The 20,924-nt window shown below is 40.0% G+C and overlaps 3 protein-coding genes and 2 non-coding genes across 5 annotated transcripts; 2 read left to right on the forward strand and 3 right to left on the reverse strand.

The window, feature by feature from the left end:
* Positions 1–195: 195 nt before the first annotated feature.
* Positions 196–312, reverse strand: LOC140779979 (U5 spliceosomal RNA). Its single transcript, XR_012107425.1, has one exon. It is a non-coding gene; the product is annotated as a U5 spliceosomal RNA (small nuclear RNA).
* A 7,813-nt stretch (positions 313–8,125) lies between these two features.
* On the reverse strand, positions 8,126–8,243 carry LOC140779980 (U5 spliceosomal RNA). The gene has a single exon (XR_012107426.1). It is a non-coding gene; the product is annotated as a U5 spliceosomal RNA (small nuclear RNA).
* A 163-nt stretch (positions 8,244–8,406) lies between these two features.
* Positions 8,407–13,014, forward strand: LOC140778294 (uncharacterized). Its single transcript, XM_073122936.1, has 6 exons — positions 8,407–8,731; positions 8,850–8,963; positions 9,497–9,668; positions 9,803–9,866; positions 11,133–11,394; positions 11,488–13,014. The coding sequence occupies exons 1-6, from the start codon at positions 8,582–8,584 to the stop codon at positions 11,575–11,577; spliced, it is 852 nt and encodes a 283-aa protein (XP_072979037.1). The 5' UTR covers positions 8,407–8,581; the 3' UTR covers positions 11,578–13,014.
* A 708-nt stretch (positions 13,015–13,722) lies between these two features.
* Positions 13,723–15,274, forward strand: LOC140778544 (small ribosomal subunit protein eS28). Its single transcript, XM_073123327.1, has 2 exons — positions 13,723–13,837; positions 14,800–15,274. Exon 2 carries the CDS (start codon positions 14,801–14,803, stop codon positions 14,996–14,998), a length of 198 nt encoding a protein of 65 aa, XP_072979428.1. The 5' UTR covers positions 13,723–13,837; position 14,800; the 3' UTR covers positions 14,999–15,274.
* Positions 15,275–15,666: 392 nt separating this feature from the next.
* LOC140778537 (IQ domain-containing protein IQM2-like) lies at positions 15,667–19,407 on the reverse strand. Its single transcript, XM_073123317.1, has 10 exons — positions 19,159–19,407; positions 18,086–18,618; positions 17,877–17,991; positions 17,718–17,783; positions 17,539–17,627; positions 17,364–17,454; positions 17,130–17,276; positions 16,957–17,049; positions 16,767–16,868; positions 15,667–16,618 (listed from the first exon to the last, which is right to left on the reverse strand). The coding sequence occupies exons 2-10, from the start codon at positions 18,520–18,522 to the stop codon at positions 15,986–15,988; spliced, it is 1,773 nt and encodes a 590-aa protein (XP_072979418.1). The 5' UTR covers positions 18,523–18,618; positions 19,159–19,407; the 3' UTR covers positions 15,667–15,985.
* Positions 19,408–20,924: the final 1,517 nt, after the last annotated feature.

A 20,924-nucleotide genomic window follows, 5' to 3' on the forward strand; every position in this document is an offset into this window, starting at 1 on the left:
CACTGGTATTTTGGCAGTTCTTACGTAGCACAAACGTGTTAATTACGTCAAAATACTTATTGCCAACAGAATGGATTTTAATGATGATTTATATGAAAAATAATCCATTCTCCATTGATTCAACACGCGTTAGTCAATTGCTTTAAAACCTGGAAATGGAGACGGAAAACACTTGTAATTTATGATCTTATTGGAGCACTCCGTGAGAAGTAACCCCGCCAAAAATAGGCGTATGCTGCTTCAAGTGGCGAGCACACGGTATTCTTTAGTAAAAGGCGAAAGAATAGTTCGCTTTGTGCTCACCACGCAGCTGCGTGAGTATTTACGGAGGAACCGAGCCGCTTATAAAAGCTCTTGGTCCTCGTTATGTTTATAGACTTTCCGATATGGGACTAAAAAGACTTAACTTATGTCATTTAATAATGTAGAACTTTTAACTTTTAAGGGACTATTTCGCGAAAAAGCTTTCCTTTTTATTAGTGGCACCTTCGAATTTACACTTGAGAGCGCCATGGCCGTCGAGCTACTGCTACTCGGCCTATCCAATTTCAAGATGCAGCTTTCTCGCCCTCAACTCCGACGCTCGAATTCTCAGAGCATATCCCCATATATCTATCTATCTTATCCATCTCTCTGTTCTCTTATTCGCCTTCTGATGCCAGAAGAGAGAGAGAGAGAGAGAGAGAGAGAGAGAGAGAGAGAGCGGAGCGCCAGATTCCAGAAGCAGAAGCAGATTTAAGCGGTTGTGGGAGTTGAAAGCTGAGTTAGCTTCAAGCGATGAGCTGCGGAAGAATCTCGAATCTCGGGTAGCTTTCGTTTCTTCTCTTTCATTTTGTTTTTGGTATTTCCTTTTTCAAATTTAGCTCGTTTGTGTCCGATTTGTGCGTATTCTTGAATGATACTTAATTAGATGCCTTTGCAGACAAAATATTTTGAAAAATAAGAATGAATCACATGAGAAAACGGAAACAGATTTGAAACAAACTATAAATGGCCTGCTTCAATCGAGGGAAGCTTTTGTGCGCCATTATGAGGTCAGTCAATCTTCTGAAATCTTAGATAATGAAGTTTTGAAGCTAAGACTTGCTTTGCCTTTGCTGGGGACGAGTTATGGTGTATCACTACTACAGCACATTGGTATCTCTCTTCTAATTTTGTGAACCTCGAACGATAGCCTCCATTTAGATGCCAACCATCCTTCTTTTGGTCCATACACCATCTAAGTGAGGTTTTTAGTATGAAGTACTTGAAGGTTGCTGAAGAAGCTAGCGCTTTAGTAGAAAATCTTCTTAATCCCATAAAGTTGTCATATGCTTATTTTATTTTCTGTATCGAGTTCATCTTCCAGTCTTCTGCAACAAGCATCTTTCTCTTCACATATTTCTCTATAGCACATCATGTACCTTATATTGTCTCTTATCTTAGAGTTTGACAGCCCTGTAGACCACTAACATGTGTATCAGTAGTATATGCTATCTCTAGTTTGTATCTTACTTGGGACTTAGGAATGAGCTGTAATGTTGACTTGGAGAGCTAATATGGTTCATCTTTGTGGTCCGAGAAGCAGGATTCCACTTGTACTTTAAAGTATCCCCTTCAAATAAAATATAAGGAGCTTGTTGTGATATTAGAGAAGTTGCAGAGACATTTGGTGTTATTTAGCTCAATAGAAAAGGAAGCTTCTGCTGTCGAAAAAGTTTTAGATGGTTTGTCTCGTATAATAAATGAGAAGGAACAAGCTGATATAGCTTCCCCTAATTGGACTTTCTGCACATCTAGACATTTTCTACATATTCACTTACATTAATGTTATTATTCTCTTGAGTCTTGATTATATGCGTTGTTCTTTTCCTCATAATTTTGCCTACAAGGTCAGTCACTGAATTAAAGGATAAGGTGCGCAGGATTTCCACAGTTGAAAAGGATTTTGTTGAATTGTTGGTATATTTGACCGTTTTGTTTTGTTATTTGGTAAAAAACATATTATAAATTACCTTCTATTTCTTTTCTGCAGTATTAGTTCAATTTTGCAGATTGGAATCTCTCTTACATTTAAGCTTCTATTTTATGACAATTTCTCTCACAAATCCAAGCTATTTATTGTGTGTCTTGATTTATGTGTTTGGTTGTTTAAGTGAAGTCTTAAGGTATATCTACATAAATTTCTCCCTTTGCATACTTCAAGATTGCATCAGTACTAATGCATCCTTGACATTCCTGAAAGATCTTATTGAAGTTTAGCATTTGTTGAGGCATCAGTTATTAAAGTATCCTATGTTGCCAAGAAGCTCCAAATACTTCGTTTCTTGAAATGCTGGACGTACGCTTGGGGAACTCCAGGATATTTCTGGACACTTTAGATCATCAAATTTTCATGTTATATTCTGGCACACCTACAAATTCTTCCTACAGTTCTATGCAAAGTTCCATCCCTAGCATCACATTTAGCACAAGTTCTTGAAATTAAATAAAACTATGAGGCAATGGTGCAAGATTATCATCCATCATTTTCATTCATTCATCAGTCTGTAATTTTACATGAGCCAATAAGAGAGTTGCCAGTGTGGATGTTCAGGTCGTGTAAAAGTTCTCGACTCCTGTGTCACTTCAAAATATTCAGATTGTTTCTCAATTATGAAGTTCACTGCAGAACCTAAAAAAAATGAGTTTATCACTTTATCGGTTTGATTTGAATGGACAGGTGAACTGCTTCATTATACTTGTTGGAGCTGCTTTGGCTAAGATTACATCATTCTTTCTTAAATCTTCTAGTCTATTATGTTTTGTCTTCTTGACAGAGAAAATCAGCTTGCCGAAAAACAAGATAACTGATTACCATCTTGAGCTTCAAAGAAGAGATGTCACTATGTTGGAATTAAAAGTGCAGAAGCAGAGAAAATTAGCAGCAATTCAGCCCCAAATAGAAGAGATATCCATACCTCAGTACGAAATTTATTTTACCAAGTAGTTCTTTAGTTTCAGAAAATGTATCATTTGGGTTGTTCTCTTTAATGGGGATTACCTTCAAAAAGCTCTTTCAACGAAGGATGAAATGATTCCCCATGCACCCTTCCCTTACTTAAGGAAAGTTCATCCTTGTCCTCTGTACTAATCCTACTCACATATGCTTTTCTTGCCTGGAATATATAAGGCCAAATATTTATCTGCAGGCTTCCATCATCGCTTCTCCAAAACGACTAAGTTCACCTGCTGCAACAATTGGAAATGTTCAAATATCAAACGATGGAAATATGGTATCTGATTAATACTTCATTTCTTAATTTGCAGTGTTCCATTGCCATGAGATACATCTTTTTCCCCCATCTTCTAACTCATGTTAATGATGCATACTTAAGCAGGCCTTTTATTTTATTTTATTTTTCTAAAAGAAACAATTTCCATGCTGAAGCATCTAATTTCTCTGCATAAATTCTTAGTTACAGAACCACTATGACTATCAGTAACTACTTTTGCATGTCAAGCATCACTCGTGCTCCAGTACCGATTGGAATTAGGAGAGGGAGGATCCTAATCATAATACAACTTGGAATTCAACCCAAATACGTACTTCCCTTGTGAGCTATTACAGTTAGTTTTGTTTTCACTGTACGACTCCAATAAAAATAAGTATCATAAATACTAGTCTTATTCCTACTTGGTTTCCTTGTTCTAATCGTATTAAGTTTCTAGCTTCTATTAATAGGAGTCAAAAACTCTTAAACCTCTCCATTCTATCAACCACCGTAATACTAGTCAAGCGAGTCCACTTCGTCTAGGAGCTAGACTACTCGTAATCTCGTAGATAGTAAGAAGGCATGACGTCGAATAACACCAACTCTTCGCTTGAAGGCATGACGTCGAATAACACCAACTCTTCGCTTGACGTCGAGAAATCTCTCCAGTTCATCGAAGAGGGCATACGGATGCTGTCATTGGACTACAAAGAGGATCCGGTCGGCACGATCGACGTCCTGACGTGGGAGGTCGACGCGGTGGAGTCGGAGGGCGTCGACATGTCTGAATACAGGCTGAGACTCGCCGACCTCATTGGCGTGGTGGAGCGACGGAGCGAGTATCTGCACCTCGCTCTCCGCCGACGGGAGGAGATGATGCGGCTCAGGTCGATGCTTGCAACTTCTGAAGCGATAGAAGGGATAGCGTGGGATCGTTTCCATGCATTGGAGTCGGAGTTCGTTAGGCTTGCGACGAGACCTTTCTCTCGGCACCGTACGAACGAGAGTGGAGAATCAAATGCAACTCCTCCTCCTCCTCCTCCTCCTCCTCCTCCTCCTCCTCCTCCTTCCATGGATGACCCCCACTAGAATTTTTGCTTTCTTTATTCTTCTTTAGACGAAGCGAAATATATCAAACTATCACTGGGTTCAAGGACTTTGTTAGGTTTACTGGTTTAAGTTCTTAGTAATTATACTACGTAATTGCTCAATTGGAGCCTAATCTGGAGTCCGCTCGGTTTTCTACCTGTTGTTTTTTTTAAGGAGTTGTTAATTGTTAGCTTGAAGTTTGTAATTTTGGATAATTTCGATTATTAATAATAGTTCGGTATTTTAGTTTTATCTTTTACTTGTTATTCTTCTGCTCTTCTCCACGTGTTACTACTACTTTCTCTGGATGAGTTGCTCCAGGAAAGAGAAATAGAAAGTATATATATATATATAATTGCAAAGTAAACTTGCCTCAAAATTTAATCTAATCTTTTGTCCTTTTAATACCAAATCCAATAACAATAGTCTCTACTTAATGATTTTATTACAAATTTCCTATCAATTTTGGGAATCGAATTCACACGAGAATATATGAATTTCAGTCATGAATAGACATTCCTTCGTGAGGTCGAGGCACTCCTGCACCAGGTTCCTAACACGCCAAGGGCAGTGCTCCACTCTCTGCAGGCATCTGATGGCCTCCTGGCAGTCTGTTTCGAAGACCAACCTGCAGTCTCTACCGGCCACCTTCAGTCCCATTCTGATTGTCCACAGTTCAATTTGCAAGGCCGAGCTCCCCGGACAAGGCTCCCAAACTGCCTGGACGAAGTCACCCTTTGCATCACGGAAAACGGCCGCTGCACCTCCTTGACAGGTGCCCGCTCTGAGCGCGTCATCGGTGTTTACCTTAATCCACCCTGGCTGTGGTGGTTCCCATCTCTTTCTGCTGCTTGCTCCCTTCTGTTTATTTTCTTTGATCATTTGCATGTGCTCCTCCTCTAAGGCTACTGCTCTTCTCACCACTATTGTCTCCGGCGTCTTCTTCTCGCCAAAAACAACTTCAGTCCTACTTTTCCATAGGGTCCACGGTGTGTAGGCTATTATCCCTTTAGTCTTTAGGTCTTTGTCCTTGTTCGAGCTCCATTCTCTCGTAATCCATTCCTGATCTATCATTTCGGTCTCCACCCCTTCTTTGGCTCGCAGAATCTCCCAAACCTCCCGGCTGTATCTGCACGTAAACATGAGGTGGTCGGCCGTCTCGTGAAACAGCCCGCACATTGTGCACCGTTCCTCTGATCCAATATGGATGTACTGGAGATAGACTCGCGTTGGGAGCCTGCCCCAGCAGAGTTTCCAACATAAAGTTCTAATCCTCAAAGCTACCGGTAGCCGCCAGAGAATCCTCCACCCTTCCCATTGGTGCTCACTCTGCCTTTGCAGAGAGTGGTAGATGGCTTTAACTGATGGAGTTCCCCTTGGGTGCGGCCACCATATCCACATGTCCTCAATAGTGGCGGCACCCATGGGAAAGGTTGATATCTCATACGCCATATCCGAGCCCGCCTCTCTACAAAGCCTCTCGGTAGTCTAGCGCTGGTTGTTAGTGATGTCCGCCACCATCAAGTTTTCGTCCATTAGAGACATCGCAAGCTCCCTAGGTTGTCTACTCCACGGAACCTCCTGCGTCCAGGGATCGTAGGCTGCTCTCGTGTTCCTGCCATTCCCTACCAACACTTTGCAGCCCATCTTTAGTTGCTTGGCAGTTTGGGTTAGAGCATGCCACACCCACGATGCATTTGTTGGCTTCTTTGTTTCCCATGGGTGCAAGCTCCCGTACTTGGCTTGCAATAGTCTAATCCATGGAGCCTGCTCCTTGTTTAAAACCTTGAAGACCAGCTTACCTAGGTGAGCAGTTCTTGCATCTCTGAGACGTCTAACCCCGAGGCCGCCTTGCCGCTTGGCGGTGGTAACCTGTTCCCAGTTCAGTAGGTGCAGCCCGCGGCCAGCACTGTTTTCCCAAAGGAAGGCCCGTGCTTTTTTGGTCATCTCATCCAGCACTGCATCCGGCAATCAGGTGCTGCCCAGCCAATATGCCGGAATCGACATCAGAGTTGCATTAATCAAGGTTAGTTTGCCGGCTTGTGATAGTAGCTTCCTTTTCCAGCCTGCAAGTCTCTTGTCGATGCGTTCCACCAAACCTTGGTGCTCTTTCGCCTTCACTCTCCTCCCTAAGATAAGCACCCCAAGGTATTTGAACGGCATGGCTGCCACCTTCAACCCAAGCTTCTCGCTGAGATGTTTACCGGCTTCTTCTCCGATCCTGGTTGGAAGATACGGCTCCGACTTGCTGAAATTAACTCTCTGGTTGGTGATTTGCTCATATCGGTTTAGGCAGTCTAGAATACTCTGAGCATTATCAGTAGATGCCTCCGTCATTGGTAGAAGATCATCTGCGTACAACAGGTGAGACATCTGGACTTCTCCAACCCTATATCCCCGCAGCAGCCCTTGGTCCACTTTCTCGTTGATAATCCTCGGCAGAATTTGAGTGACTATGATGAAGAGGTAGGGTGAGAGCGGATCCCCTTACCGCAGACCGCTGTGAGGTGTGATCCAGTTTGTCGGGCTCCCATTGATAAGCAAGGCAAAACAGGAGGATGTGATGCACGCCTGCACCCATTCACACCACTGCGGCGGGAAACCCATCCGTTGCAGTGATCCTACCACCGCCTGCCAGCTAACACGGTCATAAGCCTTTTCCATGTCCATCTTGATCATCATGATAGGCTGATCACCCTTATCTGTAGCCATGGAGTGTGCTACCTCTTGAACCGCCAGCGTGTTGTCGCCTATGCATCTCCCGGCAACGAATGCCGCTTGTTCCGGTCCTGAGTTTGGGCAGCACCGGCTTTAGACGACTGACCATGACCTTGGCGATGACCTTATACACAACATTGCACAGAGCAATGGGTCTACAGTCAGCCACCATTATTGGGTGGTCTTTCTTGGGTATGAGCGTTATGAAGGTTTCCCCCCGTGATCTCGGCATAGCCGAGGAGGTGAAGAAGTGGCCAACTGCCTGGCAGAGGCTGCCGTCGACGGTATCCCAGTATTTGGTATAGACTTCCGTCTGCATCTCGTCCGGGCCAGGAGCCTTGCCCCTCGGTAGACTCCACACCACCTCTTTGATTTCCTTCCGCGTAACAGGCCTCACCAGCTCTGTCGCTTCTTCAGCTAAGATACACGGTAGTGTGGGCCACTCGTGTCTCCCATAGCCATGATCTTCCACTGCACCCCAGAGCCCTTGGTAGAAGGATGTGAATGTATGGCGCACTTTTGTGGGTTCTGCAATCATCTCTCCTCGTCACCCATTATACCTGATATCATGTTTCGTTGTCTTCGCATGGTAGCCGAGATATGGAAGAATTTGGTATTTCGGTCTCCTTCTGTTGTCCACCTGAGGCGGGACCGCTGCAGCCACTTGATGTTTAGCTGTCTATTGAGAACAGCTTTATGATTGTAGTAGCTTGTTAGACTCTTCAATCCTTCCTCCCACAGTTGGCCATTAGCGTCTAACTCTGCAAGCTGGGTATTGGTGTCCTTCAGCCGTCGTTCCACACACACTACCGTCTCGCGGTTCAACTGTCATCTGTTGGTTTGTTTGGTAGTTATGCTCCTTCACATCCCATTTATGTCAACAAAAATAAGTATCGAGTAAACGATGAAAGGAGATATCTTACGTAGCACAAACATGCTAATTACGAATAACACAAAATACTTATTGCCAACAGATTGGATTTTAATGATGATTTAAATGAAAAATAATCCATCCTCCATTGATTCAATTGCTTTAAAACCTCGAAATGGAGACAAAAAACACTTGTAATTTATGATCTTGCTGGAGCACTCCGTGAGAAGTAACACCTCCAAAAACAGGCGTATGCTGCTTGAAGTGGCGCGCACACGGTATTCTTTAGTAAAAGGCGAAAGAATAGTTCGCTTTGTGCTCACCACGCAGCTGCGTGAGTATTTACGGAGGAACCGAGACGCTTATAAAAGCTCTTGGTCCTCGTTATGTTTATAGACTTTCCGATATGGGACTAAAAAGACTTAACTTATGTCATTTAATAATGTAGAACTTTTAACTTTTAAGGGACTATTTCGCGAAAAAGCTTTCCTTTTTATTAGTGGCACCTTCGAATTTACACTTGAGAGCGCCATGGCCGTCGAGCTACTGCTACTCGGCCTCTCCAATTTCAAGATGCAGCTTCTCGCCCTCAACTCCGACGCTCGAATTCTCAGAGCATATCCCCATATATCTATCTTATCCATCTATCTGTTCTCTTATTCGCCTTCTGATGCCAGAGAGAGAGAGAGAGAGAGAGAGAGAGAGAGAGAGAGAGAGCGGAGCGCCAGATTCCAGAAGCAGAAGCAGATTTAAGCGGTTGTGGGAGTTGAAAGCTGAGTTAGCTTCAAGCGATGAGCTGCGGAAGAAGCTCGAATCTCGGGTAGCTTTCGTTTCTTCTCTTTCATTTTGTTTCTGGTATTTCCTTTTTCAAAATTTAGCTCGTTTGGGTCCGATTTGTGCGTATTCTTGAATAATACTTAATTAAATGCTTTGCAGAGATAAAATATCCTGAAAAAAATAATAATGAATTACTTGAGAAAATGGAAACAGATTTGAAACGAACTATAAATGGCCTGCTTCAATCGAGGGAAGCTTTTGTGCGCCATTATGAGGTCAGTCAATCTTCTGAAATCTTAGATAATGAAGTTTTGGAGCTAAGACTTGCTTTGCCTTTGCTGGGGACGAGTTATGGTGTATCACTACTACAGCACATTGGTATCTCTGTTCTAATTTTCTGAACCTCGAACGATAGCCTCCCCTTAGATGCCAACCATTCTTCTTTTGGTCCATACACCATCTAAGTGAGGTTTTTAGTATGAAGTACTTGAAGGTTGCTGAAGAAGCTAGCTCTTTAGTAGAAAATCTTCTTAATCCCATAAAGTTGTCATATGCTTATTTTATTTTCTGTATCGAGTTCATCTTCCAGTCTTCTGCAACAAGCATCTTTCTCTTCACATATTTCTCTATAGAACATCATGTACCTTATATTGTCTCTTATCTTAGAGTTTGACAGCCCTGTAGACCACTAACATGTGTATCAGTAATATATGCTATCTCCAGTTTGTATCTTACTTGGGACTTAGGAATGAGCTGCAATGTTGACTTGGAGAGCTAATATGGTTCATCTTTGTGATCCGAGAAGCAGGATTCCACTTGTACTTTAAAGCATCCCATTCAAATAAAATATAAGGAGCTTGTTGTGATATTAGAGAAGTTGCAGAGACATTTGGTGTTATTTAGCTCAAGAGAAAAGGAAGCTTCTGCTGTCGAAAAAGTTTTAGATGGTCTGTCTCGTGTAATAAATGAGAAGGAACAAGCTGATATAGCTTCCCCTAATTGGACTTTCTGCACATCTAGACATATTCTACATATTCACTTACATTAATGTTATTATTCTCTTGAGTCTTGATTATATGCGTTGTTCTTTTCCTCATAATTTTGCCTACAAGATCAGTCACTGAAATAAAGGATAAGGTGCGCAGGATTTCCACAGTTGAAAAGGATTTTGTTGAATTGTTGGTATATTTGACCGTTTTGTTTTGTTATTCGGTAAAAAACATATTATAAATTACCTTCTATTACTTTTCTGCAGTATTAGTTCAATTTTGCAGATTGGAATCTCTCTTACATTTAAGCTTCTTTTTTATGACAATTTCTCTCACAAATCCAAGCTATTTATTGTGTGTCTTGATTTATGTGTTTGGTTGTTTAAGTGAAGTCTTAAGGTATATCTACATAAATTTCTCCCTTTGCATACTTCAAGATTGCATCAGTACTAATGCATCCTTTGACATTTCTGAAAGATCTTATTGAAGTTTAGCATCTGTTGAGGCTTTGTTAATAAAGTATCCTATGTTGCCAAGAAGCTCCAAATACTTCGTTTCTTGAAATGCTGGACGTACGCTTGGAGAATTTCAGGATATTTCTGGACACTTTAGATCATCAAATTTTCATGTTATATTCTGGCACACCTACAAATTCTTCTTACAGTTGTATGCAAAGTTTCATCCCTAGCATCACAATTAGCATAAGTTCTCGAAATTAAATAAAACTATAGTTTCCAGTTTCGACTGATCCCAATAACTGGTTGGTTTTGGCCTGTACAAGTGGCTGCAAGCAGTCACCTGCAGCGGCAGCAGACAACGGCTGCATCAGGCAGCTGTCAGCTGCTGCTGAAGAGAGAGAGGGAGAGAGAGAGGGAAAACGAAAGAGAGATTGAGGGAGACGGAAAGATTAAAAAAAAAAAAGAGGGTGAGAGAGAGAAAGAGAGAAAGGAAAAAAAAAAGTGGAGAGAATGGATACTTCAGGCCAACAGTTAGAGGAATAGAAAATAAGAGAGAGAGGAAAAGATATTTTTACTCTTTAGGCTTTATATGTGAGTAATTATTATTTCTTATTTTCTTATAAGTTTTTCTAAATTTTTAAAAATTTCTTAACATTTTTAATAATATTTAGAATTTTATTTAATTATAATAGTCCGATCCAATACAGGCAGCGAAGATGACGGATACGGTCGATACGTATCGTTTTTCCGAACGACCGATCCCGGTCCCGATACCGATTTTTGGAACTTTGAATAAAACTATAAGGCAATGGTGCAAGATTATCATCTATCAGATTCATTCATTCATCAGTCTGTAAGTTTACACGAACCAATAAGAGAGTTGCCAGTGTGGATGTTCAGGTCGTGTAAAAGTTCTGGACTCCTGTGTCACTTCAAAGTTCAAAATATTCAGATTGTTTCTCAATTATGAAGTTCACTGCGGAACCTAAAAAATGAGTTTATCACTTTATCGGTTTGATTTGAATACAGAGGTGAACTGCCTCGTTATACTTGTTGGAGCTGCTTTGGCTAAGATTACATCATTCTTTCTTAAATCTTCTAGTCTATTATGTTTTGTCTTCTTGACAGAGAAAATCAGCTTGCCGGAAAACAAGATAACTGACTACCATCTTGAGCTTCAAAGAAGAGATGTCACTATGTTGGAATTAAAAGTGCAGAAGCAGAGAAAATTAGCAGCAATGCAGCCCCAAATAGAAGAGATATCCACACCTCAGTACGAAATTTATTTTTCCAAGTAGTTCTTTAGTTTCAGAAAATGTATCATTTCAGTTGTTCTCTTTAATGGGGATTACCTTCAAAAAGCTCTTTCAACGAAGGATGAAATGATTCCCCATGCACCCTTCCCTTACCAAAGGAAAGTTCATCCTTGTCCTCTGTACTAATCCTACTCACATATGCTTTTCTTGCCTGGAATATTTAAGGCCAAATATTTATCTGCAGGCTTCCATCATCGCTTCTCCAAAACGACTAAGTTCACCTGCTGCAACAATTGGAAATGTTCAAATATCAAACGATGGAAATATGGTATCTGATTAATACTTCATTTCTTAATTTGCAGTGTTCCATTGCCATGAGATACATCTTTTTCCCCCATCTTCTAACTCATGTTAATGATGCATACTTAAGCAGGCCTTTTATTTTATTTTATTTTTCTAAAAGAAACAATTTCCATGCTGAAGCATCTAATTTCTCTGCATAAATTCTTAGTTACAGAACCACTATGACTATCAGTAACTACTTTTGCATGTCAAGCATCACTCGTGCTCCAGTACCGATTGGAATTAGGAGAGGGAGGATCCTAATCATAATACAACTTGGAATTCAACCCAAATACGTACTTCCCTTGTGAGCTATTACAGTTAGTTTTGTTTTCACTGTACGACTCCAATAAAAATAAGTATCATAAATACTAGTCTTATTCCTACTTGGTTTCCTTGTTCTAATCGTATTAAGTTTCTAGCTTCTATTAATAGGAGTCAAAAACTCTTAAACCTCTCCATTCTATCAACCACCGTAATACTAGTCAAGCGAGTCCACTTCGTCTAGGAGCTAGACTACTCGTAATCTCGTAGATAGTAAGAAGGCATGACGTCGAATAACACCAACTCTTCGCTTGAAGGCATGACGTCGAATAACACCAACTCTTCGCTTGACGTCGAGAAATCTCTCCAGTTCATCGAAGAGGGCATACGGATGCTGTCATTGGACTACAAAGAGGATCCGGTCGGCACGATCGACGTCCTGACGTGGGAGGTCGACGCGGTGGAGTCGGAGGGCGTCGACATGTCTGAATACAGGCTGAGACTCGCCGACCTCATTGGCGTGGTGGAGCGACGGAGCGAGTATCTGCACCTCGCTCTCCGCCGACGGGAGGAGATGATGCGGCTCAGGTCGATGCTTGCAACTTCTGAAGCGATAGAAGGGATAGCGTGGGATCGTTTCCATGCATTGGAGTCGGAGTTCGTTAGGCTTGCGACGAGACCTTTCTCTCGGCACCGTACGAACGAGAGTGGAGAATCAAATGCAACTCCTCCTCCTCCTCCTCCTCCTCCTCCTCCTCCTCCTCCTCCTCCTCCTTCCATGGATGACTCCCACTAGAATTTTTGCTTTCTTTATTCTTCTTTAGACGAAGCGAAATATATCAAACTATCACTGGGTTCAAGGACTTTGTTAGGTTTACTGGTTTAAGTTCTTAGTAATTATACTACGTAATTGCTCAATTGGAGCCTAATCTGGAGTCCGCTCGGTTTTCTACCTGTTGTTTTTTTTAAGGAGTTGTTAATTGTTAGCTTGAAGTTTGTAATTTTGGATAATTTCGATTATTAATAATAGTTCGGTATTTTAGTTTTATCTTTTACTTGTTATTCTTCTGCTCTTCTCCACGTGTTACTACTACTTTCTCTGGATGAGTTGCTCCAGGAAAGAGAAATAGAAAGTATATATATATATATAATTGCAAAGTAAACTTGCCTCAAAATTTAATCTAATCTTTTGTCCTTTTAATACCAAATCCAATAACAATAGTCTCTACTTAATGATTTTATTACAAATTTCCTATCAATTTTGGTAATCGAATTCACACGAGAATATATGAATTTTAGTCATGAATAGATTTGGACATTGATTTATCCACAAACATATAACCTGAATTTACTTAAGTATTAATACTTTCTAGTTCTCCTAAATGATTTAGTTATATTTTAATTAGGGTTTTCATTTTAGATGAGATTTGAGCAATTTATTAGTATATTGCATATTTAAAAATGATCACATCGCCAATTTATTAGCATATTGCATATTCTAACTTTCTAACTGTTAAAAACTCTTTATTTCATATATGTATATATATTTAGTCAATTTTCAAATTTATCTAAATCTCAATTCTATTTGTTTAAGATCTCCCATTTTGACCCCATATTTTAGCGTCAAATTTGGTGATTGGCTGCTCAACCGGGGCCCAGGCCCAAAAACTATTGAGCCCAAATCTTAAAGCATATGAACTGATAGAATTCCACCTCCGCACGTGACTCTAACTAGCTAGGCCTAAAAAACGATAAATACTCAAAGCTAGGGTTTTCTTTCGCCTCCTCCCTTCGCCGCCGCGTGTTTCAGCGAGATCGCCTTCGTTTCCGAGAGGGGGAGGTGCGTAGATTTCTGCTAGCCCTAATTGCAGTCTCCTCATTCTTTCATTTGTCGATTAGCGTTTCGTTCTAGATTCGTGCGATCTTCTGGAATATCTTGGTTGATGATACTGTGTTGCATTGCCTCTAAGTATTCGTCTTTAGTTGAAATTTGATAAACTGTTACTCGTGGGATTATTAGGATATGTTAATCCGTACGTCGTACTCTCAATCATGCAATTTTTGTTAGTATTCGGTCCAATTGTTAGATCTTAGAATTAGGATATAAGTGACACTTCGCAAGTGTCGTGTAGTATGGATGGTATAAAGAGAAAATGAGAACAAGGAAAAAATTAGAAAACAATTAGAAGAAAAATATGGCTGGGATGAAAGCATGTAGGGATTAATAAGAAGTTGACGAGATGATAGCTTGTTTCTACAATCATTTGTTGTTCTAATTATTGTATATTGTTATATGGATGTCTATATAATTGAAGAGATGATGATCTTTTGGGATTTTTACATAACCAGTTTTGAAAACTTTTAAAATATCTAGCCTGTCACTGCATTCTTCAAAATATCATATTGGTGGCAGTTATGATATTTTGAAAGTTCTCAGTGGCAATTATGTAAGAATCCATTATCCTTTTTATTAGCGACCATCCAGTACAAATAGCTTTCCATACACTCTGCATGGAACCAACTGTGGGTAGAATTCAGTTTGTCTATCCTTCCAAGAAATCAATTGGTTATGAATTTTTGTGCACTTTTAAGGATAACTTTAAGCACTTTTCTTGACTGTAAATTAGGGGTATATATATATATATATATATAATATATGACTTTACTGAGGCCTCCTTATCTATGAACCAACTGCCACCTAAATAATCTCTGAGCTTATTTCATATGTTTATTATACTTCATATGTGTGTTATCTTTGTTGACACAATGACTTGACTCTTTTGCTACTATCTGCCAATGCAGCATGGATACTCAAGTGAAGCTTGCAGTTGTTGTGAAGGTCATGGGCAGGACTGGATCAAGAGGGCAAGTGACGCAAGTCCGGGTCAAGTTTCTGGATGACCAGAATCGGCTCATCATGAGGAATGTGAAGGGCCCGGTGAGGGAGGGTGATGTCCTTACCCTCCTTGAGTCTGAAAGAGAGGCTAGGAGGCTCCGTTGATTCTTTTGCTAGTCTGATCTTACCTGTACGAGACCTGCTTAAATTCAGGAGCTTGCTTAGGACTTCGAGCAGTGCATTTTTGTTTTGACATATTTCGATTTTTGTAGTGGGTTTTCCTAGTTTCTAGATCTATCAGGCACTTGATACCTTATTTTCTTTGAAAGCAAGTGTTGGAAATATGCTGTAATTCTCGTTTTGGAGCAAGAATTCTGATGATTTGGTTTCAAACTCTTAATAAGCTGTGGATGAGTTAAACTGAAGATTTATGGCTTCAAAGCCTATGTTCTTGAGCTGAATAGAGCATCACTTATTCTAGAATTTTGAATCAGGCAATATACAATATCATCCTCCTAATGGACTTGCTGTATTTTCCTTATATTGTTTTGTTTATAAATCATGTTCAAGGTACAGAGGCAAAGGAGAAATTTTCCCGGATGTTCATGAAAGATAATGATCTTAATGGTTGAATATGGCCACGAGAAGAGAGCTGACATCTTTATAACTTGAGAACTTTCATATCAGAACTATATTTACACTCTCAGAATGCATTCATTGTGAGAACGGATGCTGCTACTGGGACTGTATAATAGTCCATTATTAATTATCAGTGTGATCTCGAATTAATAAAGTGAAGAATAATATATCATAATATGTTGTCCTGCTGAAACAACATCGGGAGCTCTAAAAGATTGTTCGAGGGACCTAACATGCAGATTTTTCAAGACAAAATTAAACTTATCCAAAAGGAGAGGATGAATAACAGAAGGTGTGAGTCTATTCAACTTTGGACTTGTAGCCTTAAAAAGAATTGTGTTGATTTCTATATTACATCCATTGAAGTACTTTTCTCTACAAGATGTACAAAAGAAGAACTCAATCTAATCAAAAAGTGAGTTGCATGCTGTGATTCTATCTGTACAACAGTTAGACTGATCTAATTATTCTTCTCCTTCATCTATCACTTTCAGATTTGTGTTCTTGAGGCAGTTATTGCTCGATTACCGAAGATATTTCTGTACTAGTGCTAGTAGCATATCTTGGCGAAGAAAATCTAGGAGGCGCTGCTGCACTTCTTGGAGATAAGCTCACCTGCTCGAGTGCTCGGAACTGAAGCTCTGAGGGATAGTCCCTAACACAACCTATCCGAGGCCCAGCACCTGTAGTCCATTTAAAGGATAATTGCTTCCCCAGTTGATATGACTTCATTCCTTTCCTCGAATTGATCCTGCGAAGAATCAATTCTTGTGGCAAAGATGATTCTTCCTTATCTTCCTGCTCTCCTTCAAATAAGTTTTGTTTACAGTATTCAGAGAGTCTTTTAGAAGATGAATCTTCAACTGTTTCATCATCTCCTAATGAGTTAATTGTCGCTCGGTCGGTCACATGATAGATTTCTTCCTCAATTTCTTCATCGCTCTCTTCTAGGTCCTTTGGTTCGGCAGAGGATATACTAACGAGTGACTCCCCAAGAACCTCAGATGGACTAGAGCTCTTGGTTTCAAGGACGCTTTCCATTTCATCTTTGGGCATGTCAGAGATATTCCTTTCATCAAAGTTAAGTTCAAATCGGCTGCTTCCGAGTCTACTCCAGAAATCCTCATCCTCTCCTGTTGGATTTAACTGTATAAATATGTAAAACAAAATAGTTCAGATCAGACATCAGTCAAATTTATATGTTTCATTATTTCGGAGTAAGGTGCTAGAAAAATGTCACGGTGCTTACAATGTTAGCTACACGAGTAAACAATAAAAACAGAAGTGAACGCACCTTAACATAAGTAAGATCCACATTGTTCTCCTTCAGGAAGCTCATGAACTCCTGAAAGTTCTCTTCTGTAGGGCGGTAGTGGCCGCTATGAGGCCAAACAGCCTGCTGACGCAAAGAGAAATTAGAAACTCTTGTTCAAATATCATCTAACATGATTAGAGAGAAATGATTCTACCAAATTGATACGCACCTTCAACAATCCATTTTCTACAATTAATCTTCCTGCAGCAGATGTAGCTCCTCCAGCAAGAAAACTGGAGTGCTGAAATTTTCCTTTCTTCTTCTGCAATGTGTGAACAAATGATATCAGAAAATTTTGCAGCTAACATAGCAGACCCGAGTATTGTAGGCAAGGAAATGTACCTGACCAACATAAAGGATCTTTGATGTGCTAAGAACGAAGATCCACTTTGCGTCCTTGGAACCCTCGTATGTGTCTAGGAGTTGCTTGCACTGTTTGTAGATGAATTTCCCGTCCTCAACTATAACCTCGTAGACCTCCCTTTCTTTCTGCATGACAAGAGATTAATTTTTCATGAAGTGGAAGCTTTGAATAAGAACTATTCCTGACAATGTTCTGTTGATAAAGAGACTTACTGGGCCAAGATACTTGATGCACTGCTGTTGAAGCTTCAATCGAGGGCAGTGCTCTTCAAGATTGACCTCTTTTCCCTCTCCCACATCCAGCCTGTTGATTAAACAAGTGCTTTGTTTAGGAACATATACATAATACTGTTTCATCATTTATTTCACAGAGGCTTCTGAAACCTACCAGTAGAAGAAGGGCTGCTTGCTCTCACAGTGGAGCCAACAGTCGTAGTAGTAGTGAAGGTTATGACCATAGCGATGTCGTGGGTCAATCTGTCCAAGAAACAAAATCGAGTAGATGAATTAGCATTTGTCGTTTTAAAGACGGCTATAGATATATTTCACAATATCTGCAATACCTACCGCCTCAAGCCAGTGTTGCAAAGCAAGTTTCTGAGCTTTATCATCCTTTGATAAACCTTTGCCAACCTTAAGAAAGAAAAGGAGACCGTGAATTTGCAAAATTTAAATGACCCAATCAACAATACGTTATAGATAGAATGCCAACATCCAAGAAAATACCTTTGCTGCTCGCATTCTAGCACGCGACCATTTAGAAACGGCCGACTCCGGTTTCTCAAAGTTGAAGAAAGAGACAGAACTCCTCTTGAGCAATGCAAAGTCTAGTAATTTCCACCTGAAGCCAGTGATAGAAATTTCAAACATAAGATGCATGAGACAAAGAGATACCAGTGAAACTATTACATATACAAAAGTAGGCAAATTCATACCAATGCTGCTCAGCAAGGACAGCACAATCCGCCAGTTGCCTTCTTGTTCGGAAGCTCTTGTAGACCTTCTGCAACTTAACTGCAGCTTGATGTTTTGAGCTGTCTGGTCCAATTAATCGAGATTCCATGCTCTTCTCTTTCAAAGGACTAAACCTGGATTTGCTAAGATCTATTGGCTTGGTGGAATTCTCCTTTTCAGAAGAAGGGTTCTTGATTGAGATCATTGGTTCCATGTAAAATGGATCTGTTTCTTTTCTATTAAAGCTTAGGGATCTTTTGATAATTAGCTTACTGGAACCAAATACTTTGACGATCGTATGCTCGGCATCTCGGCCGTTGAAGCTAACGGATCGCAGTGTAGTCTTCATAGTATCACCAAAACTGAAAGATCTCCTGAGCAGAGATTCAAATCTTTCATCCAAGAGTGATATGCTCATTTTGATACCAAATGCGACAAGTGCTCTCCAATTCTTTGTGCTGGACTTGGCAGTAGATGAACAAAGATCTAAATGACAGCAAGAAATTTTCTACACCTGCAAAAGAAAATATTCAAAATTGAGCTTCTCTGACAATAACAGATATGGATTTTTGCAAGCACTCAAACGGAAAGGATAACAGTAAAAGAAGAAGAAGAAATAGATTGAATGCCCAAAACCCCTCAAGAAGTAAAGAATCATTACCATACAATAAGAACATAGAAGATTACAGAAGAACTCAGCAGTAATGAACAAGCAATTTACTTCAATTCAGCAGAAAAAACTCTTTTATAAAGGAAACTATGATTAGTAGTACTAAAAGAATCTGTCTATTTCAAAGATTGCATCCAATGGTACAAGACAAATGCCCACTTCCTTATGAACTTAAAAGGACCATACCCCCACTAAAGATCAAAACCTACCAAATACCAAAAGCAGCCTCTCTCCTTTTCCATTCCCTTTCTCTAAAACCTCACATGCACAAGACCCACAACAATCCAACTCAAAATAGACAAATAAATCACAAATCAGGAAAAAGGAAAGAAGACCCAATTCAGATTTTGAGCTAAATTCTTCCAATCCATCAGAGTAACGCACCTTTGACAGCTTGCCTGAAGAATCACTTCACAGCCGGAGAGAGAGAGAGAGAGAGATAAGAAGAGGAGAAGAGAAACAAATGGCAGGAAGAACGAGAGGAGAGGAGCAGGAGACGTTGGTTTGTTGGCTATTTAAAATAGGTGAGTGAAACAACTGTGTAGTTTCCCTAACAACTCCTAGAATAAAAATGTAGTAATCTTTTGCAAATCAAAATCCCAAGTTGGTGTGGTTAAATAGGAGAGGGTGTTAAAGGGGACACTTTGAAACTTCTGAACGCCAGTGACAGGAGACTGAAGCTTTTCAAACCACGTGCTCCTCGGTGAATCCACCATCAGATGCAATCTTCTCTCACACGGATTCCTCACAATGAGAAGAGTGAAAATTGATGAGCTAATGGATTAGCTAATTTGTATTACTACTTCTACTACTCCGGATTGCGTTGACTGCTTACTATAATCTCACTACAAAGATCTTTTCTTTCTTCAGCAAAAATAGAAAAAATAAATTTTAAATAGAAATTTTAAAGTTCTAAGCTTTAGAAGAGAAGGAAAACTTCTCTACAGTTTATACTTCAATGCTCTTTTTTTTTTTTTTCTGGATTGATATTATATTAATTTATCAAATCGTTTGTTTTTCTAACAAAGAATTCAGAATAATTTTGGCGATTAAAATCCACTAAAGTTTGGATTTTTTTTTTTTTTTTGGGGTCTCAGAAACGAACTGCAATTCAAATAGAAAAGTCACATTCTGCAGTTGAATTCAGAATTCCTCCCAAGAGAAACAAATGCTTCCAAGAACTCTTCTCCTCCATCCATGACTAAATCCATTCTTAAGCTTGAAGCTAAACCTTTCTAATTTACCGGTTCTTCTCATCCTCTTGGTTGCCCGAATATAAATCTATGACTAGAGATGACCACACATTTATTACCACCAAGAATAAGAAGAGCCATTGCAATGGGTCCCCCTTGGACTAATGACGTCAAGGCTTATGCAAGACTAAATTTGCTTGGCAATTTACGAAGTCAACGTGAGTTCTGCTAGGACATCAAAGTCAAACCGGAAGCAATCAAATCTTGAAACACCTAGCAATTGAAATTGCTTTCATTGTTCTTCTCATCAAGTAAGTGGTGGTTTGAGTCGACTGCCATAATCTGAATTCAATAGTAGACGGATTTGGATCATAATCAACAATAAATATAATGTAACTTAATCTATTGCTTCCCTAATTATCCTAACAAAAACACTTAAAAATCTAATTACCCATTAAAGAGGTCAACTGGCCACTGTTACACGTACAACTGTCTCTCGCGAATATCGATGCACGCACCTTTAGCACCGCCACTGTGCTGTTGCTACAAGAGTAGCAGTACATTTTCCCGTACATTCGCCGTACTCTCCGGGCACGTGGCAGAGCTGGCATTCCCACGTGTCTTCCCCCACCCCCCTCCTCACCGACAGATGTCCGGGACAAATCGACAGGAGCAGCCGCAGATGGACGCCACCGAGGCACCGACCGACGATGGAAGGTCACCCTTCACCTTCCTTTCCTCTAACTTGAAAAGAATACAAAAGATTATGTTAACGAAGAGGAGAGAGGATTAGGACTCTCATTAGTCCATTATTTAAGAGTTTAATCTTTTAGGTTAATTAGTTATTTAGGATAATAACAAAGCGTGCATGGTATATATATTATTGCTCTGCAGCCTAATATATAAATTAAGTGTTTTTAAATTTTGATTAGAAGTAGTGGATCGGGTTTATTATTG

Source organism: Typha angustifolia, chromosome 15 (genome assembly GCF_048772165.1).
Source record: "Typha angustifolia cultivar Huaian chromosome 15, ASM4877216v1, whole genome shotgun sequence".
NCBI classification, from domain to species: Eukaryota; Viridiplantae; Streptophyta; class Magnoliopsida; order Poales; family Typhaceae; genus Typha; species Typha angustifolia.

Bases quoted from the DNA above. Each gene is read 5' to 3' on its own strand.
- LOC140778294 (XM_073122936.1), top strand. From the start codon at position 8,582: ATGCCAGAGAGAGAGAGAGAGAGAGAGAGAGAGAGAGAGAGAGAGAGC. The intron at 8,964-9,496 runs GTCAGTCAATCT...TCCGAGAAGCAG, and splicing joins CTTTTGTGCGCCATTATGAG to GATTCCACTTGTACTTTAAA. The intron at 11,395-11,487 runs ATATCCACACCT...AATGGGGATTAC, and splicing joins TGCAGCCCCAAATAGAAGAG to CTTCAAAAAGCTCTTTCAAC.
- LOC140778537 (XM_073123317.1), bottom strand. From the start codon at position 18,522: ATGAGCATATCACTCTTGGATGAAAGATTTGAATCTCTGCTCAGGAGA. The intron at 17,992-18,085 runs GTATGAATTTGC...CACTGGCTTCAG, and splicing joins GTCCTTGCTGAGCAGCATTG to GTGGAAATTACTAGACTTTG. The intron at 17,628-17,717 runs GTAGGTATTGCA...TTTCTTGGACAG, and splicing joins TGCAACACTGGCTTGAGGCG to ATTGACCCACGACATCGCTA.
- LOC140778544 (XM_073123327.1), top strand. From the start codon at position 14,801: ATGGATACTCAAGTGAAGCTTGCAGTTGTTGTGAAGGTCATGGGCAGG.